We start from the raw sequence: 23,332 nt of genomic DNA on the forward strand, positions 1-23,332 counted from the left end.
TGCAGACTCTGGGGCCTTTCAGAACAGGTGTATATATACTGAGATCATATAACAGATCATGTGACACTTAGATTGCACACAGGTGGACTTTATTTAACTAATTATGTGACTTCTGAAGGTAATTGGTTGCACCAGATTTTATTTAGGGGCTTCAAAGCAAAGGGGGTGAATACATATGCACGCACCACTTTTCCGTTATTTATTTATTTTAAATAAGTTATTTTTTTCATTTCACTTCACCAATTTGGACTATTTTGTGTATATCCATTACATGAAATCCAAATAAAAATCCATTTAAATTACGGGTTGTAATGCAACAAAATAGGAAAAACGCCAAGGGGGATGAATACTTTTGCAAGGCACTGTACATTGTAGAATAATAGTGAAGACATCAAAACTATGAAATAACACATATGGAATCATGTAGTAACCAAAAAGTGTTAAACAAATTGAAATATATTTTATATTTGAGATTCTTCAAAGTAGCCACCCTTTGCCTTGATGACAGCTTTGCACACTCTTGGCATTCTCTCAACCAGCTTCATGAGGTAGTCACCTGAAATGCATTTCAATTAACAGGTGTGCCTTGTTAATATGTAGTAATTTTTGTTGCTATTAAAACGGTTATTATTGAGGAAGCTGTAGGAACAAAACAGTTAATATTACTCAATGTTCCAGTTAGTCTCCCACACATGCTGGTCCATAGCTTCAGGATAAAGTAATAATTTCACTCCAACCTTTAGCAAGGGCATATTTAGTTTCTATATGGTTAGGACAATGAATTCAGTGATCTAGGGTTACTCTGCTGTAGCCTACTTCTCATTACACTGAGGGAAGTCACCTCCTGAATATTCCACTGGGCTCTGATTTATTTGTCACCTGAGCCCCAAGCTCATTTTCTTATATTAGCAGTTAAACATTAATTAGTAGAGAGAGAGAGAGAGTAGTAGTAGGCCAGTATAGTAGTAGTAGTAGAAGAAGAGAGGAAGGGTGAAAGAGGCTCAACATTTATAATCTTAAAGGAGAAGAAAATGCCTTTAAAATTCAATCTCCTGAAAAATGAGTAGACCATAATTTAGTAATATCACAAGGAACCAATCTAAGCTCAAGACAAAGATCAATCCACTTGCAGATGTAAGAAAGAAAACATACATTTTGCTCTATGTTTTAGTTAATTTCCACCCTGATTTGGAAGCTCTGGCTACTGCAGCCAAGTGCAACGGTACAGCCATTTGCCTAGACTACTGCTGAAAATGTCTGGCAGTAAAAAACAGCAATGGAGAAGCCAGTGATGCATTGCCATGCCGCAGGCTGCTACGTCCTGGCAAGATCCGTTGAAACAAGGTTTTTCTCTCTCTGTCTGGTGTGTGTGTGTGTCTGGGGTCTGAGCAGCTAGGGGAGGGAGGCTGTGATAGGTGAAGGGGCTCTGCAATCTCATCAGGTCTGAGATATGAAGGCTTCACACAATCATATTAATGACTCTGTCTGCACATTTCCTTCTAGATTAAATCCCTTCCCATACAGCAATAATACAACTTACTACATCACTTCTCCTCCATCACTCTCTCTGCTCCTCATCTTTCTGCCTCTTTGTCTTCCTCAGGAACTACAATATTGGCCAATGCTACTTGGCCCCGCCACAGCAGGCCTCTTAATTGTCTCTGGTATATTTTAGCATCTCTGTGGTAAATATGATAATACATTTAATTTGTATAGCGCTTTTCACTACAGAGGAATCTCAAAGCTACATTTGTTTTTGCTGTGTGTGAGTGAGGTCTGCTGGCGAGTTGAGTGGGAGAAAGGAGGAAGAGTCCCTGCCAGCTCTTACACAGCAGCACTGCTTCTCAATCAGGGAGAATGGGATTTTATTATGACTGCTCATTAATGCTCATAATCATGACTATTCTAATCTAGCATTCAAGTGGGCTAGTCCATGTGTAGTCAGCCTTTAGAATACAGATTCAATGTCGGGTCTGTCTGTGTGTGTTTACAGTGGCAGGCTGCAGGCACTGCGTCACACAATGAGCCCAGATGAGTGTGTGTGAGGTAGGCTGAGTATCTCTCCCAAGGTCAATGCAGGTGTTTGCGCACGTGTGTGTGTGTGTCCTGGTGTTGGGCTGTGCAGCTGGTGAGAGCTTGGGGTGGGGGTGGGCTAATGAGATTTACAGTAACTACCTCTCACTATACTGCAGAGCCTGGTCAACCCTGAAGTCCTACAGGGAGAAGTATCCCTTACCTCCCTCCTTCCACCCCTCTCCTCTCCCTGCCTGGTCACCTCTCTATCCTTCTGATTCACTTTGAAATAACAGCTTAGCAAGCCTCGGAAAACCCAAGCTTCTTACGTTCTGTTGGAGATTTGGAAGGATGGTCCTGCGAGATCAAAGCAGGAGTCATAGTTCACATGGGGATGTGGGTTGCTATTGAGCTATTTCTCAAACAAACTGACTAAGTGTCCACTGTAGACCACGAGTCACTATAACAAGTAATAAGTCATTATACCTGTCACCTTTAGGTTGCCATTACTGCAATTAAGAAAATTGGTCTGGCAAGGGGCAGTCAAGTGTGTGAAAAACATTAGAGAATTCACTGGACTTATGAATTAGATTTCAGAAATAGATAAAAAGAAACTAGGGTAACACTTTACCAAGAGGTAAATATTTATTACTTGTTATAAGCGCATTTTAAATGTCTTATAGCGATACTTTTACTAGGCCATGTGTTGTGAATCTCCTTTGCTTTCAAATGTTCATGTAATGGACTGTTTGAATAAAATGGAATGAAAGTGGTTTTCTGACATACACACATATCATTTCCTTGGCTTCTGGAATTAATATCTCGTAAATCAAGACTGATTCCAGTCAAATATGTTGAATGAAGAACTGTCATGGCGATCCAAACAATTTAAAAAAAATTGTGTGATTTAAAAATACACACTCAAGCAGCAGGAATAATAAAGCAGGATAAATACCATGAATCATTCAGTAAGATGCAGTCTCTTGGCCCAGTTTGTCTGCTGTTTCTCTTCCTGGCATGTGTCACACTGGATTTACAGTCATGATCACACACTAACCTACTCCCTGTTTCCTCCTCTGCAGTGTCAGGCTAGCTATACAAGACTCACATCATACCCTGTAGACCGCAGTCTGATAATATTGAAATGCATGTTTTAGGCTACATATTTCCAATATGTAAAAGAGAAATCGGTCTCTTTATTAATACAGCCTCATATAACTGGGGTGAGAATTAAAAGATGTGTGTACAGCATGTGTGACATCCCTCTTGTCTGAGGCATCCATTTCAGAGCACAATGTCTGAAGCACAGATAAGATTGTTGCCCACAGTGTTTTTAATATGGGCACAGACAGTTGCCCTAGCACCTGTAGTATCACTGATTCAATAGTGGCCATAAAAAAGAGAAAGGAGGTGGCTTTATGTGGCAGAATGCTGCTGAAAATCCCATCCCCCTTCAACAGATCAGAAGCAGCTACTGCGCGTGCTGCGCACGTCCCCGCTGTAAACCAATCCGAGCCAATCTCATCAGCATCACCCCAGTAAACAGCGCGCAGGTGCTCGAAGCGTCCATCACTCCAAATCAAAGTAGGCCAATTGGGTTGCAATGGTCATACACGCCTGCCTACATATTTTGAATGCGTAGCCTAACCTGATCAAGATCTCTTGAGAATCAAGCTGTTGGGTTCATTTATTGAATATTATTTGCATAATTACACTACCATTACTGAAGTAATCGATTTGTATACCTCGTTGATCAAAGTGACATGGGTATTCCAAAGCTTCGTTTATGACTGGTCTGACGGCTTCTGCCTTGTAGGCTATGCCTAGGCCTACACATCCATAATAACCTCTGGAGATAAGTCCGTTGCTGTTGATTGCACATTTATCGAGAAGGGGCTATCTGCATACTTGCCTTTATCCGAGAAGAACATGTTTTATCTTACAATATAACGACCGATATTTGGTGAGCCTTCAGGCTGAGGAAAATGCCTCACCCCGTCATAAATCTGGTTTGTGTTCAAGCTGCGCCCACATTTTGCCAGTGATTGATAGCCTACTGCTATTTTGTTTGAACAGTTAGAGAGAGATGTCCAAAAGCCCCTACATGGCCTACAACATCCATGGACCTCAACCTCTAGGGAATTGGGCAATAGGCCTAGTAGTAGGTCTGTCAGAAAACAACCATTGATGGTTGTTTTGAAACCATACACCGATGCTGTTTTACAACTGCTACTCATGCTGCATAAATTATGCTTGTAGCCTTCATCGTGGGCCAAGTGGGCCTATGTGCCAAGGCGCATTGCCTCCTGTATATGCGGATGAAAGCACAGTAAAACCTGTATTCGAAAAGGTGTGTTACCATACCGAATGCGGATCTTTCTCTAGGCCTATGTGTTTTTACTGTCTATCCTATTCCTCTCCTTCATTCAGAGGACAGGACACACCCTCCGCCATTATCCATCTAATACTGCAGACCAAACTATCATCAGACTGTTCAACCTTAATGTTCTTGTTTGAACCGTTCAACCTGAAGGATGATGTTCTTTCTACGCAGCGTATTGCACTGGTGATCCATCATAGGGGGGTGGCATTGCTGAAACAGGGGAATCCCGTAGGCGCTGTAGACTCAGCGCTCCTGGATGGAGAATATTAATTTACGATCCATCTAATCATAAATGACATTAAATAATATAATTGTTAACGGCCTACAACGTTCCATTGTGCGGTTAACATTGTGCCTAAATAAAAAGGCACTGGCCTGGAACAGCCTATGATTTTAGACGCTGTGTCCTAATGTCGCCCCAATGCCGCACAGTTTGTATTTTAATTTCCGATTGGGAGTATATATGGGTGTATCTGTCTTTCTCGACCAAAGGACCTTCTCATGCACAGTTCGATTTTTTATCATTGATCATTGGCCGCAGCGTGCGAAGAATACCCATGTGCAGGATATATTAATGCGCATCAGCATCGCTGGAGCCCTGGGATAAATGGCACAGCTATAGGTCCCTGGCTCATGCTGATAACCACAGTTGCACAATGGTAAATCAGCGCACAACAACCAGACGCATCCTGAAGAAAAACACTCATCCACACAGTCACATCACCACGCCATCCGAGAAAAATGCACCGTGTGTCCCATCGATGCGTATCAATGGATTGAGAAAAATGCACAGTGCATCCCATCGATGCGTATCAATGGATGTTTATTCCATATCAAATAGGCAAAAGCGATGTATAAATATAATAAGGTATTCTTACTTTCACCGACCACCGCCTTGAGTCCTATGGGTGCCATGATGCTCTTGTGTGTTTGACCGTATTCTCTCCCTTTGACTCCCTCTTTCTCCCTCGCAGTATTCCTCTCGTTTCTCTGCTCGACCGAATGTGCACACCTCACATCGTAGCTGACTGCAGAGCTTCGAATGGAGAAGTCACTGCGTATCCCTCCGCCCCCATATCAGTGGCTATATTAGCCAATTCAGTAATACATTTGCCAATTTAATTATTATACGTTTTCTAATGTTTTACATATTTACTTATTCATTCCTTAAGTAGTTCATCTCTTTCGTTTTTTCTTAATATGTGAAAAAACACAATTGTATGCTATATTTTAATTGTCAATTTGCACCTGTATGTGTTTTATTGATAGGCCCACAGCAACTTTTGAATACTCGAATACATTTGTAGTGCAATTATGTTATGTAGCCTATACGAATCACCGACGAATTTTAATTGGCTGTAGCCTTTTTAGAATTTGCCAAAATTCTTCAGCCAAAACTGGATGAAAATCATCCATGGTGGTCCTTTTAACGTTTGCCAATGTAGATGGTCCACACGGGGGCGCAGTATGCCTACTCTTTTGGGCAGTCTCATCCCCACCCCTCTCACACGTCATCCTCTTCCTAAAAATTCCATTGTTACCTGTCAGTATCAAAGATTACTTTCTTACAAAAACAGAAGTCAAACAATTGACACAAATTTAACAGAATGACATGTCATCAAAAATGATTATTAGCCTACATTTTATTCCAAAGTTAAAACATTTTACATTTTAGTCATTTAGCAGACGCTCTTATCCAGAGCGACTTACAGTTAGTGAGTGCATACATTATTTTTGTAATTATTTTTTTCATACTGGCCCCCCGTAGGAATCGAACCCACAACCCTGGCGTTGCAAACGCCATGCTCTACCAACTGAGCTACATCCCTGCCGGCCATTCCCTCCCATACCCTGGACGACGCTGGGCCAATTGTGCGCCGCCCCATGGGTCTAAAAGCAACATTTCCTTACCCCAATAATTAAGTTGAAATTTGGGCTAGATATAATTTCTGTAAATCACAAAAGGTTATTTTACGTGTTCCACACAAAATGTTTAATCTGGATCAGAATGATCCAGATTCTGTAATCCTTTTTGGTTGTGTTAAAACAAGCAGCCCAATTCTGATATTTCCCCCACTAATTGGTCTTTTGACCAATCACATCAGATCTGTTCACATCAGATTTTTTTTCAGGGCTGATCTGATTGGTCAAAAGACCAATTAGTGAAAAAAATATTCGAATTGGGCTGACTGTCTAAACACAGCCTTTTTTGCAATCCAGGTTCAGATCGATCTGGCTGTTTTTGAGACAGTTTTTCAGCAAATAATCGGAGAAGATCTTTCTGATCCAGATATCACAATATGGCTGTGTTTACACAGGCACCTCAATACTGATATTTTTCCCACTAATTGGTCTTTTGACCAATCATATTAGGTCTTTAAAAGAGCTCATGTGAAAAGATCTGATGTGATTGGTCAATAGACCAATTAGTGGAAAAAATATCAGAATTGGGCTGCCTGTGTAAACGTAGCCTATCAATATCGCAGAATCCGGATTTTCAGTGCTTTGAACAGGGCTACACCTTGCCATCTACTGGACAGGTTAGGGTACTACTACACTGTCACAGGGAAACAGAAATGAGTTAACCACATGAATAAAGGTACCCAGATTAAAAGTAATAGAGCCTGCATATCATTTATAAGTAAGTACAAACATTTATTTAACACTTCTCAATATAACAACTGACCACATACCTATACTGCGGTCAATTTAACTTAATTAACCTTTAGTTTTCAGATGTGAGAAAGTTTTCTAAGCCTTGACCTCTTAATTACTTTGACATTTCTTGGTTGTAGAGCCTTTCACCTTTCTAAATCCACCTTTCCAGTGGAATAAAAATAATCCTGATTTTAGGCATCAACTATCCTTATCACCTTTGAAAAACGCAAAAATAGCATTTAATCTTGATTAGAATCTAATTTGTCCGTTTTGAAAAACCCGATTCTAACATTTAATCCTATCCGATTGAGGAAATCAGATCAGATTTCGGCAATCAGATCGGATTAATGCATAGAAATAGAATGAATAGAACGGAAGTCTCCACTCAAAACAATAATTCATCCGTTCTATTCATTCTATTTCTATGCATTTAATCCGATCCGATAGGTGAAACCCAGATTATCTTTCAAAAACTGGGCCCTGAAGATTATCTTGGAAGCCACACCCATGACATTGAATGGAGGTTGAACACGTTGAACAAGTGATGATTTTCAGAGGGTGTGTCTTGTCAGAATGAACTAGCCCACTGTCTAACTTTACAATTCATCCAGACGAGGTACAACACGAAACAACGTTCTTCCACAACTTCCTGTCGACACAGGTTTTCTGGAGGATAAGCGACCAACTTGCTTTTGAAACATTGAATTTGGGGTCGTTTCGGTGGAGGGCAAAGTGATACGCAGTAGGCTAGTGTATTTCTTCCTCACCTAGTTTCAGATATTGTCCTTTATTGGCCAACGCGCCTCTCTTGCCCCTTCTCTTGGGGTCGCTTTCGTCGGGGATTGTTGTTAGTTCACCAAAGCGGGTGTAGCCATGGGGGATGTTATTTCCACTCAACTGGATGAGGGAAAGCGAGAGATGATTACAGGTAAGCTCTTCCTTCTCATGACAACTGAAATCGTGGGAATAAAGTTGAATTTCCCACTAATTTCCCTCTTGATTTGCTGCCTAATATATTTGCATAAAATGTGAAGAGGGATACAAGACAATTGATTTCAAAGGATACGTCCTTCCCCACTCACAGGAAACTTACTCGACAGTCAGCATCCCTCGAATGTTAAGCTACATAGTTTTACATTGTTTCAATCAATTACAGAATGTTACAAAATATCAAATTAAATATCAAATTGCCTCGCATAAGACTCAGCTGAACTACATTCTAAAGAGTCAATCTCGCCCTGCTTGAAGCAAGCCCAAAGTGAAAGTCCTTATTTCTCAGAGATAATAACTGCTTGTAGTTTGGACCATACATATGTCTATTAAAAGCATGTATTGCCCAACCTCTCGCTCCCACAGATTATTTTTATGTAAATTTAAGCAGCAGAGTAGGCTAAACTGTCACATGGACTGAACTATTTAGGTTTGAGAAATGTAATCCCTCTTGTAGAAGTTATGTTCTATTGCTTGAGCATTGGTCTTGTAACTTCTCATGTTGAAATGTGTCCTTCTGAAAGAGAAACGGGTGAGAGCTGGAATGAGTGTGGGCTATGTGTGATTCACTGAACCAGTCCTCAGTTCAATCCTGTTGAGTTGATGATATACATTTGCTTGGGTGAAGTGAGGTCTGATCAGGCTACTCCAGACGTGTATTTTCAATAGCTAACCACTCTGTCTGGGGTTCCGACCTCAGAATCCAGGATATGTGTCTGTGGTTGTGGCTGGAAACAATGTATGCCACTTTCCCCCCAGACTCACCCTCATCCCTGACACAGTTGATTCTCTCCACCATGTATGTCTGTGTTTATGTGGCCTCTATAAGACCTATCATCAAGAGAAGAGGCATATTTACAGATATCTGTGGTCTCCCCACATCAGAATGGATGCATCCCAATTGGCACCCTATTCTCTAGGAAATAGTGTGCCATTTGGGACGGAAACTCTCCTAGGGGAGTCCTTCCCGGTAACATGAGTTTTGTGACCTGATCAATATGATCCAATCACTAACTGATCATGGTATTAACATTTATCTTATACGTCCACTGTGTCTGCATTGTGACCAGATTTCCTGGAGCCTCCCTGTATATAAATTATTTGACAGATATTATTTCAAAATAACATGCATTTAATTGTTTTAAGACAATTATTAATGCCATAAGTCATTGATGCTTCCTGTCAATTATGCTAGAGGTGGGTATAATGATGATCTCAAATGGTTTGAGTGTAGACCATCCAGATCGGTTTACACTTGTTTGATATCCAGATACAATGGGTCCCTGACTACCTCGGAGGTGGTAAGGAAGATCACAATCAGATTACAATGCATCTTTTAATGATCTACACCTGTCTAAAAATGTGGGCACAATCAGAATGTGGACAAGATCAGGACAAAGGACGCTAGTTAGCACCAGGTATAAACAGGGCTAGAGTAGGCCAATTCTTTCCCTACTACTGCAAGAGTATAGTTCATCACTGTTCATAGTTATACACACACTACCTAATACTAAAATAGAAAGCCTAGCCAGTTGATATAATAGTGAACTCTTCCTCCACTGATTGATAAGTCTGACTGTATTTTAGTCTGGTAAAGAGACATCGGGCAGAAACCAGATATTAGCTGTATCTTCTAAAGATGTCCAAAGCTGCAGATTTAGAAGGAAAGAGAGAAGCGAGTAAGTGTGTACAGAAGAGAAAGCAGGTAGGAACATGGCTTGTTATTAATGAGCAGAAAGCCAGTCTGGTTCTGACACACAGTAGAATGAAAAGTGACCCTCTCTCTCTTCATTCTGTCTATATGGCTTTCTTTTCTTTTCATCTTATACCTTTTTGTCTATTTCACAAACACGACCCAACCAACTACTTAAGGTGACCGCTCTGTGTGCGTGTGGGTGGGAGGAGTGGTTAGTCAGCTCTTCTCCATTGGGAGTATACTGTTTGGAGTAGTTAGCTGTACTGGGGGTTGTCTCCACATTTGCTGTCAAGGTACATTCTCACCAGCTGACACACGCACACACATTGCTGTTTTCTTTCCTACTCCTAGACTTGTGTTAATCAGTTTTCAGTGAACCACTTAAACCTAGTCCATAACTCCCTCATCCCCTAATACATACAATATACAATACAGTAGGCCTAGCCTACCCAGTGACAGTACATACCATTCAAGCTACTGGAGTTTTCCAGTCAGTGTAGTTTTACAGCTGTAAAGAGTCGACACAGTCTGCAACCAATGGAAACAGGAAGGAAAATGTTCAATGCATTCTGACTACTGTACTTCTCTCTCTCTCTCTCACACACACACACACACACACACAGGCTGGAGCTAGGTGGGGGTGCTGTCAGTCTAACCCCCAGCGCTGGGACCGACTGCTCCTTTGATCTGATGCGATCAAAGACAGGTTTGAATTGGACTCAAGATGACAAGGCACTCAGTGGACACACACACAGTTTCCTAACTTTGGCCTAGAGTGTAATCAAATCTCCATCAGTTTAGTCTGCTGCAGACTCCGTCCGTCAAGCCATGCCTTCATTCCAGTGGGGAAGTGTTTAGTTGACCTAACTCATTGTGAGAGTGGCCAGTAAGCTGGCTTTGGCACACTAACCCAGCCTGTCGAAAGTGCAGTACGTGAATGAAATATATTGAGCAAAAATATAAACGCAACAATTTCAAAGATTTTACTGAGTTACAGTTCATATAAGGAAATCAGTCAATTGAAATAAATTCATTAAGCCCTAATCTATGGATTTTACATGACTGAGAATACAGATATGCATCTGTTGGTCACAGATAGCTTTAAAAAAAAAGGTAGCGGTGTGGATCAGAAAACCAGTCAGGGGCCTCCCGAGTGGTGCAGCGGTCTAAGGCACTGCATCGCAGTGCTTGAGGAGTCACTAAAGACCTGGGATCGATCCCAGGCTGTGTCACAACCGGCCGTGACCAGGAGTCTCATAGGGCAGCGCACAATTGGCCCAGCGTCGTGAGGGTTTGGCCAGGGGGCTTTACTTGACTCATCGCGCTCTAGCGACTCCATGTGGCGGGCCGGGCGCCTGCAGGCTGACTTCGGTCGTCAGTTGAACAGTGTTTCCTCCAACACATTGGTGCGGCTGGCTTCCGGGTTAAGCGGGCGGGTGTTAAGAAGCGCGGTTAGGCGGGTCATGTTTCGGAGGACGCATGACTTGACCTTCGCCTCTCACGAGCCCGTTGGGGAGTTGCAGCGATGAGACAATATCGTAATTGAATCGCAATTGGATATCACGAAATTGGGAAGAAAAAGGGGGTCAAAAACAAACAAAAACGTCAGTATCTGGTGTGACCACCATTTCACTCATGAAGCGCAACACATCTCCATCGCATAGAGTTGATCAGGCTGTTGATTGTGGCCTGTGGAATGTTGTCCCACTCCTCTTCAATGCATATGCGAAGTTGCTGGATATTGGTGGGAACTGGAACACGCTGTCTTGCAAGTCGATCCAGAGCATCCAAACATGCTCAATGGGTGACATGTCTGGTGAGTATGCAGAACAAGGAAGAACTGAGGCGGAAACGTGAGGTGGTGGCGGCGGATGAATGGCACGACAATGGGCCTCAGGATCTCGTCACTGTATCTCTGTGCATTCAAATTGCCATAGATTTCAAATGCAATTGTGTTCGTTGTCCGTAGCTTATGCCTGCCCATAACATAACCCTACCACCATCATAAGGCACTCTGTTCACAGCGTTGACATCAGCAAACCGCTTGCCCACACAACGCCATACACATGGTCTGCGTTTGTGAGGCCAGTTGGACGTACTACTACCTTCTCTAAAATGATGTTGGTGGTGGCTTATGGTAGAGAAATTAACATTAAATTCTCTGGCAACAGCTCTGGTGGACATTCCTGCAGTCAGCATGCCAATTACATGCTCCCTCAACCTGAGACATATGTGGCATTGTGTTGTGTGACAACTGCACATTTTAGATTGGCCTTTTATTGTCCCTAGCACAAGGTGCACCTGTGTAATAATCATGCTGTCATGGTGTTCGATGGGGTTGAGGTCAGGGCTCTGTGAAGGCCAGTCAAGTTCTTCCACACCGATCTCGACAAACTATTTCTGTATGTACCTTGCTTTGTGCGCGGGGGCATTATCATGCTTAAACAGGAAAGGGCCTTCCCCAAACAGTGCTGTTATTGTGAAGTGGAAACGTCTAGAAGCAACAACGGCTCAGTCGCGAAGCATATGATGAGTGTAAAAGTGTGTGGGATTGTGTGTGTGTGTGCACGTTTGTGTTGTCGGTATGCGTGTGTGTTATTTGTCTGTGTGTGAGTGAGTCTGTATATATAGCCTTGTGAGTATTTAGAAATCTTATGACTATTTATCAGTCTTATGGCTTGGGGGTAGAAGCATTCTCGGAGCCTGTTGGACCATGTTAAGACCTTAGTGATGTGGACGCCAAGGAACTTGAAGCTCCCGACCCGCTCCACTACAGCCCTGTGGATGGGGGCATGCTCTCCCCTCTCTCCTGTAGTCCATGATCAGCTCCTTGGTCTTACTGACGTTGAGGGAGATGTTGTTGTCATGGGACCACACTGCCAAGTCTCTGACCTCTTCCCTGTAGGCGGTCTCATCTCCATCGGTGATCAGGCCTACCACCCTCATGACATCAGCAAACTTAAAGGAAAACTTCACACAAAAACTATCTTTTGGTATTTGTTTCATTAGTCCATTGTTGATATAGTCCCAAAATGTTTTGAATGTCATCAATCAAGTTTTCAAGATGTGTAACTTTCAAAATACAGAACTCTGGCCCATATGATGCATTTTGCATCATGATGCTGTGTTTTGCATACCTTCATACTGACCTTGTGCCATCCCGAACTCCACTGAACCGTTGTAATCAGGTTAGCATTGCTAACAAGTATATGTACAATCCCATAGTGAATGTTAGCTAAATGCTAATGAGTCTTTGACAAACTATTTACAGGACAGACATCCCAGCTCATAAAGTTATAAAATATATTTTTAAATGCTACTCGCAGTTTGCTGCACCCACAAAACCAATATTAGACATTAAGGCTCTTGATCCAGTAGGGGATTCTCTGCTGTTACCAAGAGAAGCTTAATTTTGCAAGAAGCTAACCACTTAGCTAGCTAGATAACTAGCTACTAAGTTAGCAAACCAAATGTACAACTGCAAAGCATTTAGCACATTTTACACAGTTAACTGAATAGTTATAAGCTATCTAGCTGGCAAACGTTTAAAAATAATAATAATAACAACAACAACAAAAAAAGTTTGGATTTCCATACTGTAACTAGATCACCTGGCTGCACAACAGTGAGTGTGACTTACAAGGCTTCCGGTCTCTCGTCGTTGTGTGCTGGCAAACAAAACAACGTGACTGGGGACTACTGTTAAGCTTCATAATGAAAAATAATGTGACAGGTGAAATGAAGAATGCAATCTGCTTTGCAGAAGTTGGTATTTACTTAAAAAGTAGCTACAAATATTCACATTTATAAAAGAAACTTCAGAATATACAGTATACCTCCCAAGCCTACTTGAGGGGTTACCGTGTTGAGGGTCAGTGTGGCGGAGATATTGTTGCCTACCCTTTCATACAGAGCGACTTACAAATTGGTGCATTCACCAATTTACAATATTTTGTTAAAAAAAAATTCTAATGTTTTATTTGTAGTGTATATTTTTAATGTTCATTTGTTTTATATATATATATATATATATATATATATATATATATATATATATATAAATCTCGTTTTTTTGTGTGTTTATTTTTTTATTTTTTTTATTGTATCGTAAAAATAAATTCTTCTATTTTTTTTGTGGGGGGGGGTAGAATGATTATTTTTATACTATCCCAGGTATTCCTTAAAGAGTTAGGGTTTCAAGTGTCTCCGGAAGGTGGTCAGTTACTCTGCTGTCCTGGCGTCGTGAGGGAGCTTGTTCCACCATTGGGGTGCCAGAGCAGCGAACAGTTTTGACTGGGCTGAGCGGGAACTGTGCTTCCGCAGAGGTAGGGGGACCAGCAGGCCAGAGGTGGAAGAACGCAATGCCCTCGTTTGGGTGTAGGGACTGATCAGAGCCTGAAGGTAAGGAGGTGCCGTTCCCCTCACAGCGCCGTAGGCAAGCACCATGGTCTTGTAGCAGATGCGAGCTTCAACTGGAAGCCAGTGGAGTGTGCGGAGGAGCGGGGTGACGTGAGAGAACATTCTGTCTAGATCCCTCTCATTATGTTTTTATACAGTGCATTACAGAAAGTGAGTAAATGTGTGTTTGAGTTTACAGGATAAATCCTGTTTAGTTCTCTCTGTCTCTGTTCCTTCCTTGGATCTTCCTCTCGTTCTTATCTTGTTGTCAGTTCTTTCCTTCCTGCCCTCCTACTCAAAGGCTCCATTCTCTTTCCTGTGGCGCCTTTGCCATAAACATCTCATAGACTGGGGTCATGTTGAGCTGAGAACACTGAACCACCACAAGCCAAGCCTAACTGGACTGTGAGCGATTTTTGTTGTTGTTGAAAATGTTGAAAAAGTCCTTTCAAGGATTACTCTGGGTAAGACCATGGTATTTCACCATTCAACATCCTGATGCTTGATTCTCCATATTAGGGTTACAAAATTCAGGTAATTTTTCAAAAATGTTTTGCAACCCTACTCCAGATAGTGTGCTACAAATACGATACATTTGGCATAATGCTATTCTAGACTCTTATGCTACTTGACTGTAACTTAAGGTATGCAAAAGCGATCTTCATTATCTGTACCAATTGAGAATTAAGTTATTGTACCACCATTATACAGTGCATTCAGAAAGTATTCAGACACCTTCCCTTTTTTCCACATTTTGTTACGTTACATCCTTATTCTAAAATGATTTACATTTGTTTTTCCCTCATCAATCTACACACAATACCCCATAATGACAAATCGAAAACAGGTTTTTAGAAATTTTTGCTAATTCATAAAAAATAAAAAACAGATACCTTATGCAGCGACGCTCCCCATCCAACCTGACAGAGCTTGAGAGGATCTGCAGAGAAGAATGGGAGAAACTCCCCAAATACAGGTATGCCAAGCTTGTAGTGTCATACCCAAGACAACAAGATGGCTGTAATCACTGCCAAAGGTGCTTCAACAAAGTAATGAGTAAAGGGTCTGAATACTTACGTAACTGTGATATCAGTTTTGTATTTTGTATGAATTTGCAAAAAAATCTAAACCTGTTTTTGCTTTGTCATTATGGGGTATTGTATGTAGATTGATGAGGGGGAAAAATTATTTAATACATTTTAGAATAAGGCTGTAACGTAACAAAATGTGCAAAAATTCAAAGGGTCTGAATACTTTCCGAATGCACTGTATGTAGTGTTTTCTCAGTGAAAGCTGCCTTAGCTACTGACTTGCTAACTTTCCTTATAATGACGTGGATAGCGATTTTAATTTTACTGCTTGGCTCTTTTCATATACGGCTGATAGAAGGGTGGTAAAGATACTGGAGGGTTAATGCCCTCTCTTCCAGTCTCTCTCTACTTTTCCTGTCTGAGTCCAGTCCAGTCCAACCCTAGTTAAGAGTCACCTCCATAAGCCTGTCCTCAATGCCCGCTTCGGTAGTCTCATACTAATGGCTACTCTTCTAGACCAAGCTCTTAGCCAAATCCTCTGTGATCTAACGAGTCACATTACTGACGTGTCATGCTTCTCTGGCTCTGCTGCCAGCTGAGACTGAGTTTCTGGGACTGTGTTCTAGCTGTGCTCTCGCTCGCGCTCTTCAGTTGTGTTGTGTCCGTCCAGTGACTGTGTTACTCTCGAACTGTAAATTCTAACTGTCATCTCGCTATCTCTTCTCACAGCTCGTTCCAGGCAGGTGATGGGGAAATTTGGCCATGTTTACAAGGAGCAGTATGCTGTGGCCCTCTTCAACAGTGTCCGCTTTGAGATTGAGGGGGGAGGAGGTCCCCAGTCACAGCTCCTGCACCGCAAGGCAAGAGGCCGGCCCGGGGACGACTGTCTGTCTATTGCACTTGTTCACCCCTCTGTTGCCGTTTTTTTGTGTCACCCCCCCCCCCCCATTATCCCTCTTCTCGCTCCATCTGTCTCTCTTCCTTTTATTCACTTCCTCTCTCTCTCACAGTATTCCCACACCGTCTGCAACTCTCTCCTTCTCATCCTCCTTCCCTCTTTATCCCCCCTTTTTTTTATCTCTTTTCCTCACCATCCTCCTCGGAATCTCCCTTAAGGTTTTATCTCTGAGTGCAAGGTCATGTGTGTGTTTACACTCCAACAGTCAAAAGCTATGGACACGGATAGGAAGCACCATACTGTAGCCATCTCCACTTCAGTACTGTTGAGTTCTGTGTTAGTCTCCACCATCCAGTCACCGGAGGGAAAGTGGAGCAGATTTCACACATGAACAAACCGTGATGGTGCTAAGAATGTTGTCTGTCTCCCTCGTCTATTCTCCTCACTACCCGAGTGATGCCCCGGGTAGTCACACACACCGAAACACACACACTTTTATTTACACACAAAAACTATTTCTGAATAACGCACAGGCACCACATTTTACAGAGCACTGCCAGTTAGCACCTTCCAAGCACACAAAACCTCTCTTCTTCTCCAGCTTCCCTCTCTCCCCCTCCTTCCTTCCTTCCTCAGCTGGGACTAAGCTGTTTGAGTTACAGTATTTGATCTACAACAGGAAATCTAAAAACAAAGTGGGTGGTGTGTGGTTGTGTAAACACTATACGACACTTGTGTGGTTGTGTAAACACTATACGACTCACTTTAGCCCTCCGGTATCAACCGCCTCCAGCGTGTAAAATGGAATTAGGCCTGACATTACTGTATGGAAGAGTCTCAAATGGCATCCCTATGCTTTTGACTATAGCCCTAGCGCTAACTGTGTCTGTTGTGTTGTGGTAGGACCCTCTAGAGGACCACTCTATCTTCTCTGGGAGTCTCTTCCAGTACTTGGAGGAGAACAAGAAATGGAGAAACCGCTTTGTCTTTGTGGCCGACACCTACAACATCAGCTTCCACGAGAACAAAGTGGTGAGGGTGGTCGGAAAGCTGAAACTATCTATTTTCTTGCTTGTTTTATGTTTAACTTCATAACCAGACAGATTTCAATGTCAGCCAGTCTGAATCATTTGGGTCACAAATTTAGCTGTGGGTTGATGGTTCTGAACGGCTTGTATGTTTTTTCACCCTCTCTCCTTGAAACTACCCCCTTCTCACTCTGTGCTCTCTGATAGGCTCACGAGAGGGGCTTGCACCCTAAAGGAACCATCAACTGTGCTGGATACAAAGCTCTGACCTCCATGGAGGAATACCTGGATCTGGTCAACACCAGCCTGCCAGGTGAGAGATATGATTTGGTAACACCAGTTGATTGTGTATAATAAAGGGCCGATCGTGAGAAACACTGTTGGATTGTGGTTGAACCAGCACTTCATCCAATGTGAGATCAAGTACTAAAGTCCGCAGTGGCTAGCTGGGCCGTATTCATTAGGGGCTCTATTCAATCTGTAAGCATTACAGATTGCGCAATAGAAATGGAAAGGTAATTTCCGATTGAGCCGCAAATGCAGTCACCGCTAATGCTGGAATATTACCTTTAAATTTCAATCACGCTGTAACTGAACTTCCGCAATAAGGGGTGAATAGAGCCCTAGGGCACACTGTAGCAAACGTTTAGCAATCAGTCCATTTTCTTCAGTTTGGTGACTAGGGAATATAACCCTGATGATGAGGCTATGGACACTATAAATGTGAATGTGTGTGTTTTCAGGTATAAAGGCTAAGGTGGGCAGCGGTCCATTTGTGAAGTGTGCCACCGAGTTCCCCCTGATCCTGTGGCACCCGTATGCCCGCCACCACTACTTCTGCGTGCTGACAGAGAAGGAGCAGAAGAAGTGGCACGCTGTGCTCCAGGACTGTGTCAGACACAGCAACAATGGTGAGGAGCTGTGTGAACACATGACACAGTTAACACATACACACACAGCCATTTGGTGTTTCTGGATGACAGAGGAGTGATTACCCATCGCAGGTAGGGAACAACATATAGACTCTCTCCCTCAGCTCCACCCTGGCCCATTATTGCTCTTCTGCCTCACTGCCATTGTTCACAACACAGACCAGGGTGTGTGAGTGTGTCACTGTGTGAGCATTTGCATACCATCTCAATGAGCTGGTCTATCAGTGAGAGTGATACGTAGCCAGGCAGGAATGTGTTTTTTTAAAGTTATGACTTGGTTATGATGATGGTCTGAAGTGGTGTTCCTCTTTACTCTGAGTCCTGGAGGGCATGTGAGTGGCAGGGTGTGGCCTAATTCTTTATTTTCTCAATTAAGTAAAAGTAAGTAAGCCTTGTCCAAGCCAGAACCATCCATAGGGCAGGAACCTATAATCTTTTTTTTGATGTACAAGTAAACCGCCCAGACAGGATGCTCCGTTAACCAATCAGTCATTTGATCTGTACTTGCACACACACCATATTAATCAATCAATCAATCAAATGTATTTATGAAGCTCTTTTTACATCAGCAGATGTCACAAAGTGCTATACAGAAACCCAGCCTAAAACCCCAAACAGTAAGCAATGCAGATGTAGAAGCATGGTGGCTAGGAAAAACTCCCTAGAAAGGCAGGAAGCTAGGAAGAAACCTAGAGAGGAACTAGGCTCTGAGGGGTGGCCAGTCCCCTTCTGGCTGTGCCGGGTGGAGATTATAACAGTACATGCCATTAAGGCCAGATTTTTCTCCAAGATGTTCAAACGTTCATAGATGACCAGCAGGGTCAAATAATAATCACAGTAGTTGTAGAGGTTGCAACAGGTCAGTACATCAGGAGTAAATGTCACTTTGTTTTTCATAGCCGGCCATTTAGAGGTTGAAATAGCCGGTGCGGTAGAGAGAGAGAGTTGAAAACAGCAGGTCTGTGACAAGGTAGTATGTCCGGTGAACAGGTCAGGGTTCCATAGCCGCAGGCAGAAGAGTTGAAACTGGAGCAGCAGCACGACCAGGTGGACTGGGGTCAGCAAGGAGTCATCAGCCTTGTGTGGTGAGTGCAGGGTGCTACACAGTACACATTGGTGTTGGATGAGGTGAAACTCCCCTCCCCACAATGACAGTAGTAAATGTGCAGTGTGTTTCTGTGTATTCCTATACCTCGCGCAGCATATAAAGAGACACTTATATTTGTTTAGTATTTAATTAAGATCCCCAATTACCTGCTGCAGGAAACAACACAACAAATGTAATACATAATATACTACATAATACAAAACATAATACAATACAGAATATATACAAATTAGGGCTGTCAAACGATTAAAATAATTGCAATGAATCACATTAAATTCTGTAGTTGATCGTGATTAATCGCTCATTTTTTATTTGCTCAAATATGTTGATAAATAAAGATTTGTCCATTAATAAAAAATAAAAAAAAGCTATGTATTGAGTTATAGGCATTAAGGGCCTGAAACACAAAAATATATTCTGTATAATAATGTTTTTAATGGCATATTCACCATAAACAAGTTAAGCAATACAAAAATCCTGTAACTTACTAATGCTCCCAGTGGGCCTACTCCCTCATACATTTTCTTGAAGTACACACACACACACACACTGTTAAAGCTTCAGCCATTCCAAATGATTGTTCTACCAATTACTGATTGGAGGGTTGGCTATAAGAAACAACTGTCTCTATGGATACAAAGAGCATAAACCTGTCCAACAATGTCATGAATTCCACAGAACCTAAGCCTATGACTATACACTTCAGTCGTCTTCCTATTTCTTTTCACTGAGCCAGTTGCTAAGACAAAAAAGCCTGTTGACATTTTCAGATAATAAAGCTGCTCTCTTCTTCTGTACGATATGCCCAGAGAGTGAAAACAACCTCTCACAAGGTACTGATGTGGCAGGCGTTGCCAGGTACATTTGTGCAATGCAGGCCAGCCTGGTGTGTGCCCTTGCATGCTGTGACCACCACTGTAGTGGACAGTCCTCCATGTTGATGCTGGGCTCTGCTTTGTAATGCTCCACACATTTCTCAATGGACTCCTCCTCCTTCATCAGACTCAGAAGAACTCAACAAGAAGCTTTCTTCTTCGGTGGCTCAGACTCTGTTGCTTTATCAAGATGCTCTGCAGGCCTCTCTTCCTTCAGCAAGTTGCTGACCAAAGCCCACACCTCACCCCTCTCAGGTCTGGGAAGGCACGTCCTATCCTTAAACTTTGGGTCGAGTGCGATCTTCAGCCATGTGAGGTTGGTGTTTTCCTTGGGTTTCTCCAGGTCTGTTGTGAATGTCAGCTTGAATCTTACCACGTAGGCAGGTCATCATTGGAGCTTTCCATCACCCAAAGGAGACGGCACAATGCAGGCAACACTACTGAGCAAGTTCAGTCAAGTACCTGCAGTGGAAGGTCATTCAAAATCACTTCAGTCAATTATGAAAGACTTGTTATACACACACACACTCTCTTACACACAAATTTACACACTCGCTCTCTCAAACACACAATTTACACACACTCTCTCTCTCACACACACACACACACACACACACACACACACACACACACAATCGTATTATAACACTAATAGTGTGATAAAGAATTTTACCTGCAGGGCCCAGTAGTGCCTCCAGCTTCTGCAGTGTCTCCAGTTCAGCTGTGGTTGGCATGGTGATGTTTGTTTTCTGTTGGGCCAGAGCATCTCTGTGGTTGTTGGTTTCTGTGGACACTCTTTACCATTTCCAGAGTGGAAATCCATCTTGTTGTGACGTCTTGTGCGAGTGACTCCTTCTTTAGCCCATTTGCAACTTGCTGTGTTTAAATGCCCAACAATTTTTCAGCATTTGGCTGTTCTGTAGGGACACTGTGATTAACCTTTGGAGACTGTGCGCAGGGCAGGTGTTCAAAAGGCAGATGTCTCGCAGCTGTAATCATTTTCTGTTCACTGTCTGTGCAAAGTGTGGTAACTTTGTTTTCAATGTTCCACTGCTTTGCTACATCCATGAAATGCTCGGCGCACGTTTCAGCATAGTGCATCTCTTCTGTCTTCATTACGGCCCGAGCGTGTGAATACAGTTTCCAGTTTTCATCAATATGGTGCGCATTAACCCCAGGGTAGTTGTGGTTGCTGACCGAAGTCCAGTGGTCTCCCGTGAGAGCAACAGCCATTGCATGTTTCAATTCCTCCGCTTTCGTAGCCCTCTCGCTTTCATACAGCTTGTTTATTCTTGTAACGACGGTGGCTCTCGAGGGTAACTCCTACATTGAGACGTTCGATGCAATCCGAATGATATCCCTCAAGCCTTTGTCGGTCACAGTGTGGACTGGCCTGCAAGCTGTAGCTATCCACTTAGCTATTGCTCGACTTGTCCATTGGCCTCCCGCGCGCACTCTTCTAGCTTATCCTGCCCAAGATGTCCTCCATTGCTACTAGTTATGTGTATTGCTGGCATCAACAGTATGTTTCGCTTGTAAATGATGACGAAGACTCAATGTACTTCGGTGATGAACACATTCAGCCTTGCAGTAGATGCACATTTCTTTGTTTTATCCAGAGAACCATCTGGGAGGGATTTGAAATAGAATTTTCCATTTAAAAGCCCCTTACTAGCGTTCCCCATCATTCAGTCATACAAGTAGCTAGCCATTAAAGCGGTTGTCAAACTAGCACATTAGCTGCAGGGGCTTGAATTTGAACTATGGATGGTATAGGGGGTCAAATGAACAAAATGCGTTAACGGCGTCAAAAAAACATGTTAACTTTGACAGTCTGTGTCTCGTCACAATCCCCGTCCTGCCGTAAGGTGTTTTCTTTATCTGGTTGTATTGCTAGCTTGAGCTCCATGTAGTCAAGGCTCTATGAGAGTTCCATGTAGTCATGGCTCTATGAGAGTTCCATGTAGTCGTGGCTCTATTTAATACTGTGTGTTTCCCAGCCTCTGTTCTGGACCTGGGGACTGTGAAGAGACCTCTGGTTGCATGTCTTGTGTGGTACTCATGAGTGTCCGAACTGTGTGCCAACTGCTTGAACAGACAGTTCGGTACCTTCAACACCTCGCAGAAAGACCAATAGTGATGCAGTTAATCTCTCCTCAACTTTGAGCCAGGAGAGATTGACATGCATGTCATTGAGATTAGCGCTCCGTGTACATCTAAGTGCAGTACGTGCTGCTCTGTTCAGGATCAACTGCAATTTGCCTATGTCCTTTGCCGCACATGACCACACAACTGGTAGTCCAGGTGCGACAGAACTAGGGCCAGTAGGACCTGTCTGGTTGATTGAGACGTCAAGAAAACAGAGCAGCGCCTTGTCATGGACATACGACCTCTTCCCATTTTAGCAACCATTGAGTATGTTTTGACCATGACAGCTTGCTATCTAGGGTTACACCCAGCAGTTTAGTCTCCTCAACTTGCTCAATCACCACATTATTCAATAATAGATCTATATGAGGTTTAGGGTTGAGCAAGTGATTTGTCCCAAAAACTATGCTTTTAGTTTTTCAGATATTAAGCACCAGCCTATTGCTAGTTACTCATTCTAAAACCGACTGGAGCTCTGTCAGTTATTTATTTTACTTTCGTAGCCGACGTGTATACTGTTGAGTCGTCAGCGTACATATATACACACACACACACACACACACACACACAGGCTTTATTAAAGGTCAGTGGAAGGTCATTAGGAAAAACTGAAAATAATAATGTCCCAAACAGGCTGCCCTGCGATACACCACACTCAACCGATTTTGCATTAGCGAGGCTTCCATTAAAGAAAACCCTCTGTGTTCTATTAGATAGGTAACTCTCAATCCATGAGAAGGCAGAGGATGTAAATAGGTTATGATCAATGATATCAAAAGCTGCACTGAAGTCTTAACAAAACAGCTCCCACGATCCTCTTATTATCAATTTCTTTAAGCCAATCATCAGTAATTTGTGTAAGTACCGAGAATGTTGAGTGCCCTTCACTATAACCATGCTGAAAGTCCTTTGCCAATTTGTTTTATGTAAAATAACATGTATTTTGTCAACTATTTTTCCCCAACAGTTTTCTAAGCACTGGTAACAGGCTTATTAGTCGGCTGTTTGAGCCATTTAAAGGGTGCTTTGCTATTCTTGGGCAGCGGAATGACCTTTGCCTCCCTCCTGGCCTGAGGCACATACTGTCTTCTAGGCTTAAATTCGAGATGTGGCAAACAGGAGACGCAATGTATTCCGCTACCAACCTCAGCAATTTACCATCCAGATTGTAGGG

The 23,332-nt window shown here is 42.6% G+C and overlaps 2 protein-coding genes across 3 annotated transcripts in view; one reads left to right on the forward strand and one right to left on the reverse strand.

The window, feature by feature from the left end:
- Positions 1-5,443, reverse strand: part of LOC121541600 (syntaxin-binding protein 1) — a 51,214-nt gene extending 45,771 nt beyond the window's left edge. Inside the window, exon 1 of one of the 2 annotated variants that reach the window (XM_041850740.2) lies at positions 5,275-5,442. In XM_041850740.2, the coding sequence (XP_041706674.1) occupies positions 5,275-5,311 (37 nt within the window). In that variant the 5' untranslated portion in view covers positions 5,312-5,442. Of the gene's footprint in view, positions 1-5,274 lie in introns of both variants that reach the window. The other variant, XM_041850739.2, reaches the window with a different exon arrangement.
- A 2,226-nt stretch (positions 5,444-7,669) lies between these two features.
- Positions 7,670-23,332, forward strand: part of LOC121541601 (protein Niban 2) — a 64,026-nt gene continuing 48,363 nt past the window's right edge. The window contains exons 1-5 of the mRNA XM_041850742.2: positions 7,670-7,982; positions 15,899-16,029; positions 16,971-17,099; positions 17,303-17,408; positions 17,839-18,006. Coding sequence (XP_041706676.2) covers positions 7,928-7,982; positions 15,899-16,029; positions 16,971-17,099; positions 17,303-17,408; positions 17,839-18,006 — 589 coding nt within the window. The 5' untranslated portion in view covers positions 7,670-7,927. The remainder of the gene's footprint in view (positions 7,983-15,898; positions 16,030-16,970; positions 17,100-17,302; positions 17,409-17,838; positions 18,007-23,332) is intronic.

The sequence above is a fragment of the Coregonus clupeaformis genome, chromosome 27, assembly GCF_020615455.1.
Source record: "Coregonus clupeaformis isolate EN_2021a chromosome 27, ASM2061545v1, whole genome shotgun sequence".
NCBI classification, from domain to species: domain Eukaryota; kingdom Metazoa; phylum Chordata; class Actinopteri; order Salmoniformes; family Salmonidae; genus Coregonus; species Coregonus clupeaformis.